We start from the raw sequence: 14,458 nt of genomic DNA on the forward strand, positions 1-14,458 counted from the left end.
CTTAGTCTGAGTACAGTATAAGAAATAGGGAAACAGTTCTAAGAAAACCTCAGACTTTCTCCCTTTTTTTTAATTTTTGTTGGGGCAACAGCTTCCACCAGACTGCCCCTTTTGTGTTTCAGTATAGCAGTAAGCAAGCTGACATGGACTTAACTAGATCCAGGTATGGCATCTTCTCTTCCCTTGTGAAAGACAAGCCAAGAGGGCAAGAGAATCCTGCTTTATATGGAGGCGTACTGGAGACCTGAGTGCTCAGACAGGCAGGGGTCAGTAGTATTAGCCCTGTAAAGTCCTATCTTGCCTTGCACAACACTTACAGCATTAGAGACTTAGCCAGGGAGTCATATGAGATTATCCCCACCTGTGGAAACCTGCAGACAGAGCCCAGTCCAACTGCCCCCTTAGGGTAAGCATCTGATACTCCTGATGTCTTATACAAAAGGACAAGGATGAGTAAAAGAGGATGAGTTAAAGAGGCAGTTTCCCTAGTCCTGGCAAGCATGTTGCTAGGGATCACTGATCTCCCACTCACGACCTGAGAAGAAGCATTTGCCAATGCTGGGTATGCTTAATACCACAAGAATAGCGGGTAGCTAACGTACAAGTTAAAGAGACCAACAAGGTGGACGATCTCTTAATTTCTCTGCTGACAGGCAACATTCCTCAGCCATTATAATCAGAATGTAGTATCCTGCAACACAGCATCCTGCAACGTGGTGTAAAGGCACATTTTTGAGGCACCACTGTACTATGAAGAACTTCTGTCCTGTCATCATGGCAGGGACGCACCTAGCATCTACAATACTATTTGGCTTTCTGGTCTTCAGAATACTGAAGTTTCATGTTTGTTAGTGATGCCTGGGAGAAAAGAGCATACTCCCATACCTGATATCAGCATGGTCAATACTTGAGTATAAGCAAAGTCTCAAGGTGTCATGAAAAACAGTAGTAAAGAAAAAAAATAAATCTGGATTACAGTGAAGTGACAAAGTCCCATCTGACTGAACAGTCACATAGTACAGATCAAAAGACTTGACTCTTTTTTTTTTAATAACAATCACAAAATAAGGATAGTAGGCAGGTGAAAATATCAAGAAGTTGAAAGAAAATAAAAAACCTGAAAACAAACAATGTATTTTGAAAGCATCTACAGGGAAAGAAAAGTCTAGATTGTAGTCCCTTATCATCTGTTACACACCCAGCACAGAAAAAGAGTATGCTCCTAACACTAACAGTGCAAAAATGCCTCCAAACTCCAGGATTTTACAGTGAGTGCATGCATGGTTTGAACAACTCAGTGCCCCCCAAAAAAACCATTATTTTCAACTAATAAGAAAATCTTGAAAACAGCAAATACTAAAGGAGGTCACACAATTGCTTTTCTCACCAATACTACACTATCAAGAACAAAGCAGTACATTGCACACCAAGTTCTCTATGGGATGGTAACTGAACACAGTACACAGTATCTTATGTCCGTAAGTTTAACGTAACATTCTGCAATTGCCATTCTGAGACTGACAAAAATATAATTTGCCAAATTCAAGCTTAATTTTTGTTTCACAGCTACACTCCTCTCAAGCGAGAACATAATGATCTGTGGATAGCAATGCTAGCAGCATTTTTATAATGCAGTCACATTTCTTTAATAAGCAATAATATTACTTAGTCTAGTAAAATCATTTCTGCACCTGTAGGCTAATACAGTAACATTATTTGTCATATGACACTGCAAAAATTAGTTCTATACCAAGCTTCATATTGTTCTCTTTATTACACTTGCCTTATTATTAAAGAAGCAACAAAAAGAAATGTTGCAAAACAGCTCCTCTGACAGTCAGCATTTTTCTTCTGTCTTTGATGCATTTCCCCACCACAGTTGTCACAGCAACGACACATACAGAAGAAAAGTCCCACAAGAGGCAGTAACAAAATAAATAGCAATCCCAAGGCTGCGGAGACTATAAAACCGATTTCATAGTAGATGGCCTGTAATTCAGACAAAAATAGTGGTAATAGCAGATATCACACAGCAACTGCAATCAATACAGAGCAAATAATTAAAAATCAAACTACAGATTAAACGCCCTACTAAGTTACCGAGGTTACGGACTTGGTGTATTTTGTCAGTAATTGACAACTTTTCTAACAAAAAGACACATAACATTGTAGATACTGATAGCTAAAAATTATTTAGCTAGAACATTAGCTACATAAACTACCGGAGCGAGTGTTAAAGAAATACGCTCACAAGAAACGAGTGTGAATCAATGCAATTGAAATAGGTTATAAATGAACACGTCTGATTTCCCGGACCACAAATTTACTGTTTCTCACATCTGTTTCCAAAAAGGCTCCACAAATGTTAGCAAGGCTGACTACATCAACACTTCATCTGGGATGGGGGGAGGAAGGGTTAGCTTTTTCTCCTTTTTAATCAGTTATGAGTGGAAAGATTCATTTGAACCGCAAAGGGAAATACTTCACTGGATGATGGATTGCGATGGCAGAGGTTTCTCCAAACTGCTGAACTAAAAACTGCTTAGGGACTAGAAAACATGAAGAAGTAGATTTTAAGCTCTCTCAGGTAAAGACATTTATTCTGCTGCCAAACAGCAAAGCAGCAGCAACTAAAAGGATGCTCTCAAAAGCTGGAAGGAGTGAAAGGGACCAATGCAATCCAATACCCTAACTAGCTTTTATGCTGGAAGTAAAAGTGCCCCAGGACTGAGGAGCTGGGCCAGGCAGCCCTGGCACAGCCCCACACAAGGCGACGTGGCTTCCAGGGGATAAGCTGTGAGCTGGCCATGCTGTTTCCCTCTGCTGCGAACACAAGCCAACACATCCAGAACTGGATCAGGCAGGTGTCTGCACACAGAGGTAGGCAGCACAGCGTGGGCATGCCCCAGTGGTCTTTCTTCCTCATAAATCTCTTTTCTCCTTTCCTTTCCCAGTTTTAGGGAAACTGATTCTCACACTAGTACTTTGAGTCCTCTTCTGTTTTACAAATCCACCAACACAAGGGCAACTTGGCAGTAAAAGGATGAAATTGAGGCTGTGTATTGTCCTGCAAAACAAGTTACAATTTCTCACAAGCTATCCATCATGCTCCATCATCCATCAGCTTTGCTGATGCCCTTCCTCATAATCTAGAATTACCAACTGATCCGAATACAGCAACCATCCATCACCATTAGCAGAGCTGCAAAATTCTGACCTAATTACCAATTCTAGGATGAAACCTATTTTTTTATTATTATTAACTGCTGGTTAAAAGCTGTTATCCCATCTGAAGAATACGGACTAGATGCTTGGATGAAGAATTTGGGTAGATTTTGCAAAAGAATTACTGTTTTCTAGTTAGCTGAACAATTCAGAATTTATTTGACAACATAAATTTTAGAATAGGTTAGATGGAAAGACACTATTTAAAAAACATTAAAAACAATTATGGATATTTTAATAGAAGTAAGTGCATACAGACATAGTTAGTTTCTTTTCAAAGCTGTACATCTACCATAAGACATTACCTGAAGAGTCAGGACAACATTTTCTGGCTGTGGAAGTCAAAACAAATGGAGAATGTGTATAATACACAGGCAGCATGCACAAAAACAAATCACATGAGTAACAAATAATTAACCACAACCAAAACAATTAACAACAGAGAAACAATAGTAAACAGCCACTAAGGTATACTAATGCATAAAAGCACCATTAAATAATTACAAAAATTATTTACAATAAAACACATAGCAAATAATTTCTGGTTTCCTTGGTAAGTGAAAGGAATCTAGGACTTGTCAAACAAATATCTCCATCTTAAAGCAACAACAGACCAGTTATTTCCACGTTGAACATCTGTTCCTTACAATTCCCAACACATCTCACAGAAGAGAAGGCCAGTGATTGCATTACTTTGTGGCTTAGCAATTTCTTCATGAATTCCACCTGTCATAACTCACCTATGATATTTGCAAATAACTTTCTTTTCAACATTTGTTTTATTTTGGCATAAAAGCAGCAGTTTGAGTAGCAGTTTTGAGACCTTAACACATTACACACAGAATTCACCCACACTTTTAACTAATTATGTAGAGGTTTATTTTGAATTGTTCAAAAGTAAAAAAGAAAAGGCATTCAAGAAAGACTGAAGTGGTCTATTTATCAGGTTCTTAACTTATTTCTTATCTGTAATTTCAGAAAAACACTGAAAACTAAATATTCAGTTACAGGAATTTCAGAAGAACCCAATTTCCCCTTTGTTTCCACAATAGAAATAGAATTTCTTATATTTTTCCCCTTCAACTCTGTATGAAAAGTTCACAGCTGATAAGGCTTTCCCCTTTCTCATAAGTGGAAGAGAAAAGTGAAGAGGACAAGCTAAAGACAGCAAGACCCCTCCACGCAAAGTCTGATGTGTAAGAATCAGAAACATTCTCAAGTTTTAGGAAATTTTTTTCAGCGTCACATAAATCTTTACGAAACTTCTACTGTACAACATGCTTAATTCGTTCAAAATCATGTTCAGAACTATATTTTCAACGGGAGGAAAACAAATGCTTACCCTCCTTCATAAATCTGGTGCCAAGTATGATTTTGAACATTTTAAGCAAGCATGTCTCCCAGCAGAAGTAAAACAATGATGGCAGCAGCGAGCTGGCTCCCCCCAAGCAGGTATGGCAGCTGTGCTCAGCTGCTGGGCCATCCTGGCAGATTGCTGTCCCTGCCATGGGACAGCGGGACTGAGACGTCAACGGTAAGAGTCCAACTGGGAACACAGGGACACGCAGCACAGGAGTGGGAAGGGCCTCCTGGGTCACTAACACATTCTACAAACAAGTTAAAAAAAAAAAGATATGGAGGAACAACAGCAGAGATTTCACAGGACAAATATCAGAACCAGATTTCCTGTTCTTGCTGCTGAAGGGCTGTTCCCAACACTTGGTCTGCAAGTCCTCTTCTCATACGGCTTTACATATGGCTGATTTCTGCCCCTTTGCTTCTGTGATAGCACCATCTTTTGACCAAAGAGCAGTGTTTTCTTCCTGTGTTTCTTCTCCATATATATTTAAAAAGGCTAATCACACCCCTTATCAATTCTTTTCCTAAGTGAATCAAACTCTTCCAGTCTCCTCTAAAGATCTGTGTGTTTCCCAGATCACCCTAACAGACACTTTCTGAATCCAGCCTAGCCTGAGTTCATTCTACCTGAAATTTGAGTGCTCAAAACCACAGGCAACATTTCTAACTACTTATGTGCACTCTTCAGTGACATTCACACTTCCCTATCCCCATCGGAAATTCCTCCAGGGGCAGATCTACAGCCATGCTGGCCTCTTCACAGCTACCTCTCACTGCTGCTTCTGTCTGCTCAGGGACTCTCTACTTGTCCTGATATATTTTCATTTTCCAAATTTGTTTTAAAGTTTTGCATTGTATTCAGGTCAGAATTAGGACCTATAAACGACCCATCTCTGTTTTACTACTTAAGCACACACAATGCTGCATTTGCAATCCTATAATCACACAGTATTTTAACAAGTGTCTCCACTATGCAGCATGACAGCTGCCATTAGTCTCGAATTTCTCATGGCTTATGCGCTAGTTACTAGACACTGTACTCGCACTCATGCATACCACCTATGGTCTAATTGCTTTGTCCAAAGACTCTGTCAACTAAGTCCGCCCTCTGTTCCTCCCTAGGTGTGCAGGCACAACTTGTGATGTACCACCCACACAGAGCCCCAAAACAACCCTATGAGATCAGCAAGAGTCACTTGATGCAGCATAAGGGCAATACCCACACACTCAGATGTCATGCAGAGGTTATCAAGACACTGAAGTGACAGGCTTGTGGTGAGGAAGACACGGAAGCACAAGGCTTTCCGCCCGTTAATCTCAAGATCATTCAGGCCATTCTGATTCTAGGCAATGGCTCAGTGACTGTACGCCAAGTTCCATACTCATCTCCCTGACAGGTACGCCATACTGCAGGGACTATAAGCAAGATCAAACGAAGTAACACATCCCTTGTGTGGTCCTGATTAAGGTTCCTATTGCAGGAACTAAAAACAGTGACATTGCTTCAAAGACGTAGTACTGTCCTTGAGAATGGCCTAAAGTCAGATCCACGTTATGTTCTATCTTCTCTTGCTACCAAGTACCCTACGAATTTCCACTGTTACAGGATAATTACAAACCTAAAGAGAGAATGGAAAACATCCTTGATGTGATTAGCACACTCTGTAAACCAAAGTAGGCTATGGAAAATTCATTTTATAAAGGCACCAGAACCAGCATGTGAATTCAGTTTTTTGAGGACAATAGCTGAAGTTGAGAGCTGAGCAGTAACGGTTCTCTCTAAGTGTTCTTAAATAAAAGCTAAAAAGCTACTATAAAGTGTTCTTAAATAAAAGCTAATAAAAGCTTTCTATTTTTCAATAGAAAGGGCCTTCAATCTTCGTGCAACAGACAACACAATCACATTATAGCTGGAGTTTATAAGTGAGTCTTTATGCCTAGCTTCTTTACAATGGCTTATGAAAATTTCTTCGTAATATTCTTTGAAGGTTTTGGTCCCAAATTTTGTATGAAACCATCATACACATCATTCACAAATTTTGTTGTTGCATCCTGTTGTTATAACTTTAAAATATTATTTCCTATTTTAGAAACAAAACTTAATTTCAAAGTCATTGTTTTCATTATTTTATGCAGATACACATAGACAATTTACCTTTTGATAATCGCCCTGTGTATTTCCAAACTTCTGCTGTGCTAGTTTTCTGATAAGATCTGAAAATAAGCAAGAATATGTCAGAGTTTTAAACAACATAAATAATAAAAACAAGGAAAAGAGGATGGTATGAATTCTACTGTTAGGTAAGCAAGACAAAATTAAGAACAGACATCAGCAGGATGGACAACACCTAAGTACTTTCATAAACCTGACTAGCAACAATATTTTTAATCAACTGTACATTTTATGAGCTCACAAAAAGATAACCAAGTTAGCTATCAACTAATGAATTCCCACTGAAATACACTGACCTTTTTTCCGAGGTCATCCTCTGGACCATAGCATCATTATTAAAAGTAAATCACAAAGTTATCAATTACTTGGACAAAGTTCGGAGAATCACTTTTCCTTTGCGTTTATGACAAGTGCTTACACATATATATATGGAATTAGATACATAATGTGAAAAACAAGCATGTTAATGACTTCTTGTCTGAATGGTACAAGGAAGAAGGCCCTTATCTTGTCAACATTATTCCCTTTTTTTTTTTTCTTTCTTTACTTTTTTATTGGTCTCTGGACCAATAGTCTTTGCATGAGAGCATGCAACAATGTCAAAACAAATCAGAAACCCCAACACTTGCCAACTTACTGTGTGTGTGCAGCTCCATCTAACACACTGATTTCTAACTTACTGGCAATATAGACAAAATACAGCAACCACTAAGAAAAGAAAGTAGAAAGATAACACAAACAATGCCACTTAACATTACAAGTATGATTCCACTGCATCAGCTTCTTTCAGTAAAACCCAGTAGTTGCAACAAATGGATCACCTTTTTGGGACACCACCAGCCTACTCTTACCAAGGTTTTGCCAACCCTGTGGGAACTACACTGGGAACTGTGGCTCCTGGTCATTTCTGTGATACCTTGCACTTGAAGAGGTGAACCCCCAGCTCTGCAGACTGTCTGCCTCAGAGGGGCATCAGTGGCTCTGGATGTGCTCCATGCTAGGCTGTGTACAAGCAGCAGCGTTTGGATGTTTGGGAGATATGACTGACTGAACATCTGGTCTCCCCTAACCAAGAGGAAGCACATTATGAAGGAGCATACTAAACCTCGAGGAGAAGCACTTTGCTCCCCATGTTCACACCTCATGGTACTACCGCCCCATTGTTAGCTTCCCCATATGCAACTCAACGCACTTGAGAAAAATCTCCACTAAGTCACCTATCCTGGAGATCAACAAAGGACCTGTAGGTTCAAAACTGACTGTTGATCTCCCAAAAAATCCAAGCCCTCTCAGAATTTATTGTAGCACTCATGAAACATGTTCAGTGAATTCACAGGGGCTGTGATCTCACACCTCTTTAATCCTTTATGTGGCTCAGGAAAAAAAATCCCTAAGAAAACAGTGTCCATAGTCTTGCCTCCCCAACAACCTGGCAGAGGGAACATGGACTTGACTGATCTGCAAGTTGAAGAGATCCTGAAGAGTTCCTCACAGAAAACTATGTCCAAGGAAAGAAAACACACACAGCGAGGCAACAACTGCTGTTTCAAGGAAGTCAGTCCCTTCAAGAAAGCTGCAACCAGAAAGAATGCCAAATAAAAAATAAAAAAATAAAACAATCTGTCAACATATCATAGGAGTGTCAAATCACAAATTATGCACAGACGGGAAGCATATTCTAAAATTCAGAAAGAGTGCTAGCAGTACATGATCAAGGACTCTCTACAGTGCTGCGACCTCATTTTGGAAAGACCATACATAAGCTGGAAGATAAGGCTGAATCCCATAGTAACAGAAGTAAACCCCAAACATATCTAAAATAAGCACCTGGGGAGAACAAGAGAGTTACATCCCAGCAAATCCTTTCCAGCTCTGCATCAGAGAGTCAAGCCCTCTGAAGGAAAGGGCACACACCACTGCACAGGCAACACACAACTGATCCACCGCTGGAGCTCTTGACATGTCGCACACTGGGACCAGCCGAGTCCTCTCTGTACTAAGACCATCCCAGGCAGCATCTGTGTTTCTCTAGGAGTTTCAGTGGCAAGGAGGTGTACAGCCAAGTGGGGCAGAACTGCACAGACCCAAAAAAAGTAGTTCACACTGTCTGTTAGATCTTTTTTTTTTTTCCCTCTTTAACAGAGGCAACACTCTTTCTTCTTGTTTATATCTATATACCTACTAAATAACGAAATTTAAGAAACATCAAGGCATAAAATACATAATGCAATTAATTTTCTCTACAGCTAGATGCCTTTTAGCAAGCAGAAAAAGGGCCAAAATAGCTCTCTTGTTTACACGTTTATTCAACCATTTAGCACTGTGTGACAACACACCGCAGAACAGACACCAGAGAGAAAATTCTACCGACTTCAATCAGAACGCGATGAGAAGGAAGAAGAAGAAGGAATAGCTTCTGTCATCCTCAGTGACATGAAGCAACACAGACCGTCTGTGTGCGGGCAGTCGAATGTTGGAGCCGACTGCCCAGGACGCTGTGGCATTGCCCTGCCACTCCAAAACCAAGCAGGAGAGCCTCAGCAACCTGCCCTCACTTCCAGGCTGCTCCTAACTTGGAGGTTTATCTTGCTCTGGAAAAAGGTTGGACTCAATGACCTCTGGAGGTCTCTTCTGATCTAAATTATTCCAAAGTTATCTTACAATCATGCTGACTTTTTATTATAAATAATTTAAATGGAGGAGTGAAAGCACTGCCAGGAAGCATGTAAGAAAGCTAAATTTTACTACTGACAAAAGCTTCTTTTGATACATTTCCTACTGCTGGAAATCAGCACAAGATAAAATTTTAAAAGCATTAGCCTTTCCTGTTAAATAAAAGTTGAAAGATTTTACCCATTCTTCTAGTTCAGTGTCTGTCCCCCTCATAAATTAAAATGAAAATTAAACAAAAAAACATTTTACATCGTTTTACATACATCTATACACACAGTATACAAACATCTATATATTAATGGCCATCTGTATGTGTACACGTATGCATATGTAAAACTACTCAAGAGAAACAGAGGGTGGTTGAGGCTGGAAGGGACCCCCCAGGATCATCCAGTCCAACCCTCCGGCTCAGCACAGTCACCCACTGCAGGTTACCAGAGGTCACATCCGGTATATCCTTTGAGTATCTCCAAGGAGCACATCTAATACTTAACAAAAACAAAACACTCCCCCCCCTCTCACCCCCCAAATTGCTCTGATTACTTGTGATACGCTTAAATTCCTCAGAATGTTCCCGATTCACAGGTTTTCTTTATACTGTTTCCGTAATTTATAGCCTGTCAGTCAAAAAAAAAGACAGAAATCAACCTTAATACACTATGACAAACTCATGCAGAAAACAGCATTTTCAATGAGTTTTTGAAATTTAGAGGCTCTGAAGCGTGTTCATCGGAAACTAAAACATCTTTAGGTTTATAATAAACAAGAAATCCTGAAAATAGGCACGAAAAGTTCCCACATGGATTGAATAAGTTAAATAGTGAGAATAATACAGGTTTCATACATAGCACAACGGCTTCTGTTACACAGCCCATTTTTTTCCTTAATATTCCAGAATGTGAGATTTCCTTGCTGAATAAGGATTTACTACTTACAGTACTTTGTAATGATTTTTTAGAAACAACATGAAGCTTCAGGGTGTTTTTCTTACCAGGCAGCACACAGTGATCGACCCGTGTTTCCCATGAATTTACTATTTCAATAGCCTTCAGTATCAACTGCATTAGACATATTCCCAGTTAATTAATTTCAAATGAAATGTCCAAGTCATCATATATATTCCCACGAAAAACTAATTTTGACTGTAACTGCATGTGAGATTACCTGCAGTAACTCACGCGCGCATCTGTAAACACAAACATGAAACAGTGTGGCCAGCAGGAGCAAGGAAGTGATTGTCCCCCTATACTCAGCACTGGTGAGGCCACACCTGGAGTACTGTGTCCAGTTTTGGGCCCCTCACTTCAAGAAGGATGTTGAGGTGCTGGAGCGGGTTCAGAGAAGAGCAACAAAACTAGTGAAGGGGTTAGAGAACTTGTCCTACAAGAAGTGGCTAAGGAAGCTGGGACTGTTTAGTCTGGAGAAGAGGAGGCTCTCAGGGGGGACCTTATCGCTCTCTACAACTACCTGAAAGAAAGTTGTAGGGAGATGGGGGTCGGTCTCTTCTCCCATGTTATGAATGACAGGACAAGAGGGAATGGCCTCAAGTTATGCCAGGGGAAATTCAGGAAAAATTTCTTTACAGAGAGGATTGTGAAGTATTGGAACAGGCTGCCAAGGGAGGTGGTGGAGTCCCAATCCCTGGAGGAGTTTAAAAACAGTGTGGATTTGGTGTTGAGGAACATGGTTTAGGGACCCGGACAATGCAGGGTGGATGGTTGGACTTGATGATCTTGAGGGTCTCTTCCAACCAAACGATTCTATGTCTTGGTGGCTTTGCAGCATCAGGAATCTCCCTCTTAGGTTTCATGCACATCAACAGCAGTAACTACGGTTACTACCGCAGCGCTTAAGGGTTAAGTGGGGGAACGTCCATCCTGTGCCAGCTACTCTGTAAACACGAGCATCATGTTTTCGCTGCTCACTGTAGGAGGAGGAGACACTTCAGTTCACATTTAATGTTGTCTGTCGTTTTGGTTCGCTTTTATGAAGCACCTCTCCTCCCTAGCTAGAACATCTCATCTCTAGCGTTCCAACGAGTTTTTACTTAAAACCGAACTAAGGTACCTCCACCCAACACTCTTCTGCGATATTGGCAGAGTACCACCTCGAGGCTGATTTCTGTGTCAAATATAAGAGTGCTAGGAAAGCATGATAAAAAGTGATGTCCTTTATTTCCAAATTAATGTGATTATTTCTGGATTTGACCAGCTGCACACATTGTTTCACAGGACCAGTAATCCAAGGCTTTAGCACAGAACACATTTCATCACTGAGGTTAAAGAGATTTACCTTATGAGGCTCATTTACACAGCTAATTACATTACTGCTTTGCGCTGGCTCCTTCCTGCTCTCACCACACATGCGAAATGCCATCTGCCACAGCAAATCTAACTACCCAGATGAACTGTTAACTCACCAATGCAATTTGTGATGAAACATTAAGCACCTCTGAGAAGCCTTGGTTAAGAAAACATCATCGCCAGGTCCTGCGTTGCCCAGGTATTGTGTACGCACACTCAGCATCTCATTACCCAGACAAGAAAACAAGGCTGGCGCTAGGCTTGCCTCTTAGAACTGCTCTACAGAAAGGGATAGCAAAAATAACAGAGATTTAAAAATACACTGTCTGGCTATTAAGTACCAACGTAAATCAGTTACAAATTCTTCTGCCAAGAAAGCTTTTCAAATCTAGATGACAGCAGAACAGTCAGAGTAAAACCTTTGGGAATGCTATGCTTCCTCTTCACTGAAACAATTCCATTGAGCGCGTTCAGTATAGTGCAACTCCAGCGTTAATCGAATTATGAAAGAAATTTTTTAAGCATAATATAACATAGAATCATAGAGTCATTTCGGTTGGAAAAGATCTTTGAGACCATCAAGTTCAACCAATAACCTAGCACTGCCAAGTCCACCACTAAGCCATAGAGTCACAGAATGCTTTGGGTAGGAAGACACCTTAAAGATCATCTAGTTCCAAGCCCCTTGCCACGGCCAGGGACACCGGCCACTAGATCAGGTTGCCCAAAGCCTCATCCAACCTGGCCTTGAACACTTCCAGGGATGGGGCATCCACAGGGTCTCTGGGCAATCTGTTCCAGTGCCTCACACCCTCAGAGTCAAGAATTTCTTTCATATCTCTAACCAAAATCTCCCCTCTTCCAGTTCAAAGCCATTGCCCCTTGTCCTATCACTACACACCCTTGCAAAAATCCCTCTCCAGCTTCCTTGTAGGACCCCTTTAAGTACTGGAACCCTGCTATAAGGTTTCCCCAGAGTCTTCTCCTCTCCAGGCTGAACAACCCAAACTCTCTCAGCCTGTCTTCGTAGCAGTGTTTCAGCCCTCAGATCATTTTTGTGACCCTCCTCTGGACACGCTACAACAGCTCCACGTCCTTCTTGTGTTGGGAGCCCCAGAGCTGAACACAGGACTGCAGGTGGGGTCTCACGAGAACAGAGTAGAGCAGGAGAATCACCTCCCTTGACCTGCTGGCTATACTTGTTTTGATGCAGCCCAGGACACAGTTGGCTTTCTGGGCTGCCAGTGCACGTTGCTGGCTCATCTTGAGCTTCTCATCAGCCAACACCCCCAAGTCCTTCTCCTCAGGGCTGCTCTCGATCCATTCTCTGCCCAGCCTGTATTTGTTCTTGGGACTGTCCCAACTCATGTGCAGGACCTTGCACTTGGCCTTGTTGAACTTCATTAGATTCACACAGGCCCACCTCTCAAACCTGTCAAGGTCCCTCTGGATGGCATCCCTTCCCTCCAGAGTATCCACAACACCACACGGCTTGGTGTCGTCAGCAAACTTGCTGAGGGTGCACTCAATTCCATTAGCAATGTCACCAACAAAGATGTTAAACAACTCCAGCCCCAATACCAACCACTGAGGAATGCCACTCATCACTGGCCTCCACTTGGACATCGAGCCATTGACTGCATCTCTTTGAGTGTGACCATCCGGCCAACTCCTTATCCACTGAGTGGTCCATCCATCAAATCCATGTCTCTCCAATTTAGAGATAAGGATGTCCTGCAGGACAGCATCAAATGCTTTGCACAAGTCCAGGTAGATGATGTCAGTTGCTCTTCTCTTATCCATCAATGCTGTAATCCCATCATAGAAGGCCACAAAATTTGTCAGGCACGATTTGCCTTTAGTGATGCCATGTTGGCTCTCACCAATCATCTCCTTTTTTTTCATGTGCTTTAGTATAGTTTCCAGGAGCATCTGCTCCATGATCTTGCCAGGCACAGGTGAGACTGAAACCACGTCTCTAAGCATCACATCTACCATGTCTTTTAAATACTTCCAGGGATAGTGACTAAACTACTTCCCTGGGCAGCCTGTTCCAGTGTTTGACAACCCTTTCAGTGAAAAAATTTTTCCTAATATCTAAGCTACACCTTCCCTGGTGCAACTTGAGGCCATTTCCTCTTCTCTTACTGCTTGTTACTTAGGAGAAGAGACCAACATCCATCTTGCTACAGTCTCCTCTCAATAAGGAGAGAACAATAAGGTCTCCCCGAAGCCTCCTTTTCTCCAAACTAAACAATCCCAGTTCCCTCAGCTGCTCTGCAAAAGACTTGTGCTCTAGACCCTTCAACAGCTTCATTGCACTTCTTTGGACACTCTCCAGCACTGCAATGTCTCTCGTAGTGAGGGGCCCAAAACCAAACACAGTATTCGAGGTGCAGCCTCACCAGTGCCGAGTACAGGAGGACGATCACTTCCTTCCCTAGTGCTGCTGGCCACACTATTTCTGATACAAGCCAGGAAGCTATTGGCTGCCTTGGCCACCTGGGCACACTGCTAGCTCATATTCAATTGGCTATTGACCAATATCTCCAGGTCTTTTTCTGCACAGGGTTGTTGTGACCCAAGTACATGATCCAGCACTTAGCCTTGTTGAACCTCATACAACTGGCCTTGGCCCGTCAATCCAGCCTGTCCAGATCCCTCTGCAGACCCTTCCTATCCTCAAGTAGATGAACACTCCTGCCCAACTTGGTGTTGTCTGCAA

At 41.6% G+C, this 14,458-nt stretch overlaps 1 protein-coding gene across 8 annotated transcripts in view; it reads right to left on the reverse strand.

The window, feature by feature from the left end:
• The window catches only part of PROM1 (prominin 1), a 62,309-nt gene that overhangs the window by 34,513 nt on the left and 13,338 nt on the right, over positions 1 to 14,458 (reverse strand). For 6 of the 8 annotated variants that reach the window (XM_086611457.1, XM_086611454.1, XM_086611452.1 and 3 more), the window contains exons 2-4: positions 6,740 to 6,798; positions 3,531 to 3,557; positions 1,784 to 1,989 (exon numbers count right to left, since the gene is read on the reverse strand). In XM_086611457.1, coding sequence (XP_086467583.1) covers positions 1,784 to 1,989; positions 3,531 to 3,557; positions 6,740 to 6,798 — 292 coding nt within the window. The remainder of the gene's footprint in view (positions 1 to 1,783; positions 1,990 to 3,530; positions 3,558 to 6,739; positions 6,799 to 14,458) is intronic. The other 2 variants (XM_086611459.1, XM_086611456.1) reach the window with 1 other exon arrangement.

Source organism: Tauraco erythrolophus, chromosome 5 (assembly GCF_009769465.1).
Source record: "Tauraco erythrolophus isolate bTauEry1 chromosome 5, bTauEry1.pri, whole genome shotgun sequence".
Lineage (NCBI taxonomy): Eukaryota > Metazoa > Chordata > Aves > Musophagiformes > Musophagidae > Tauraco > Tauraco erythrolophus.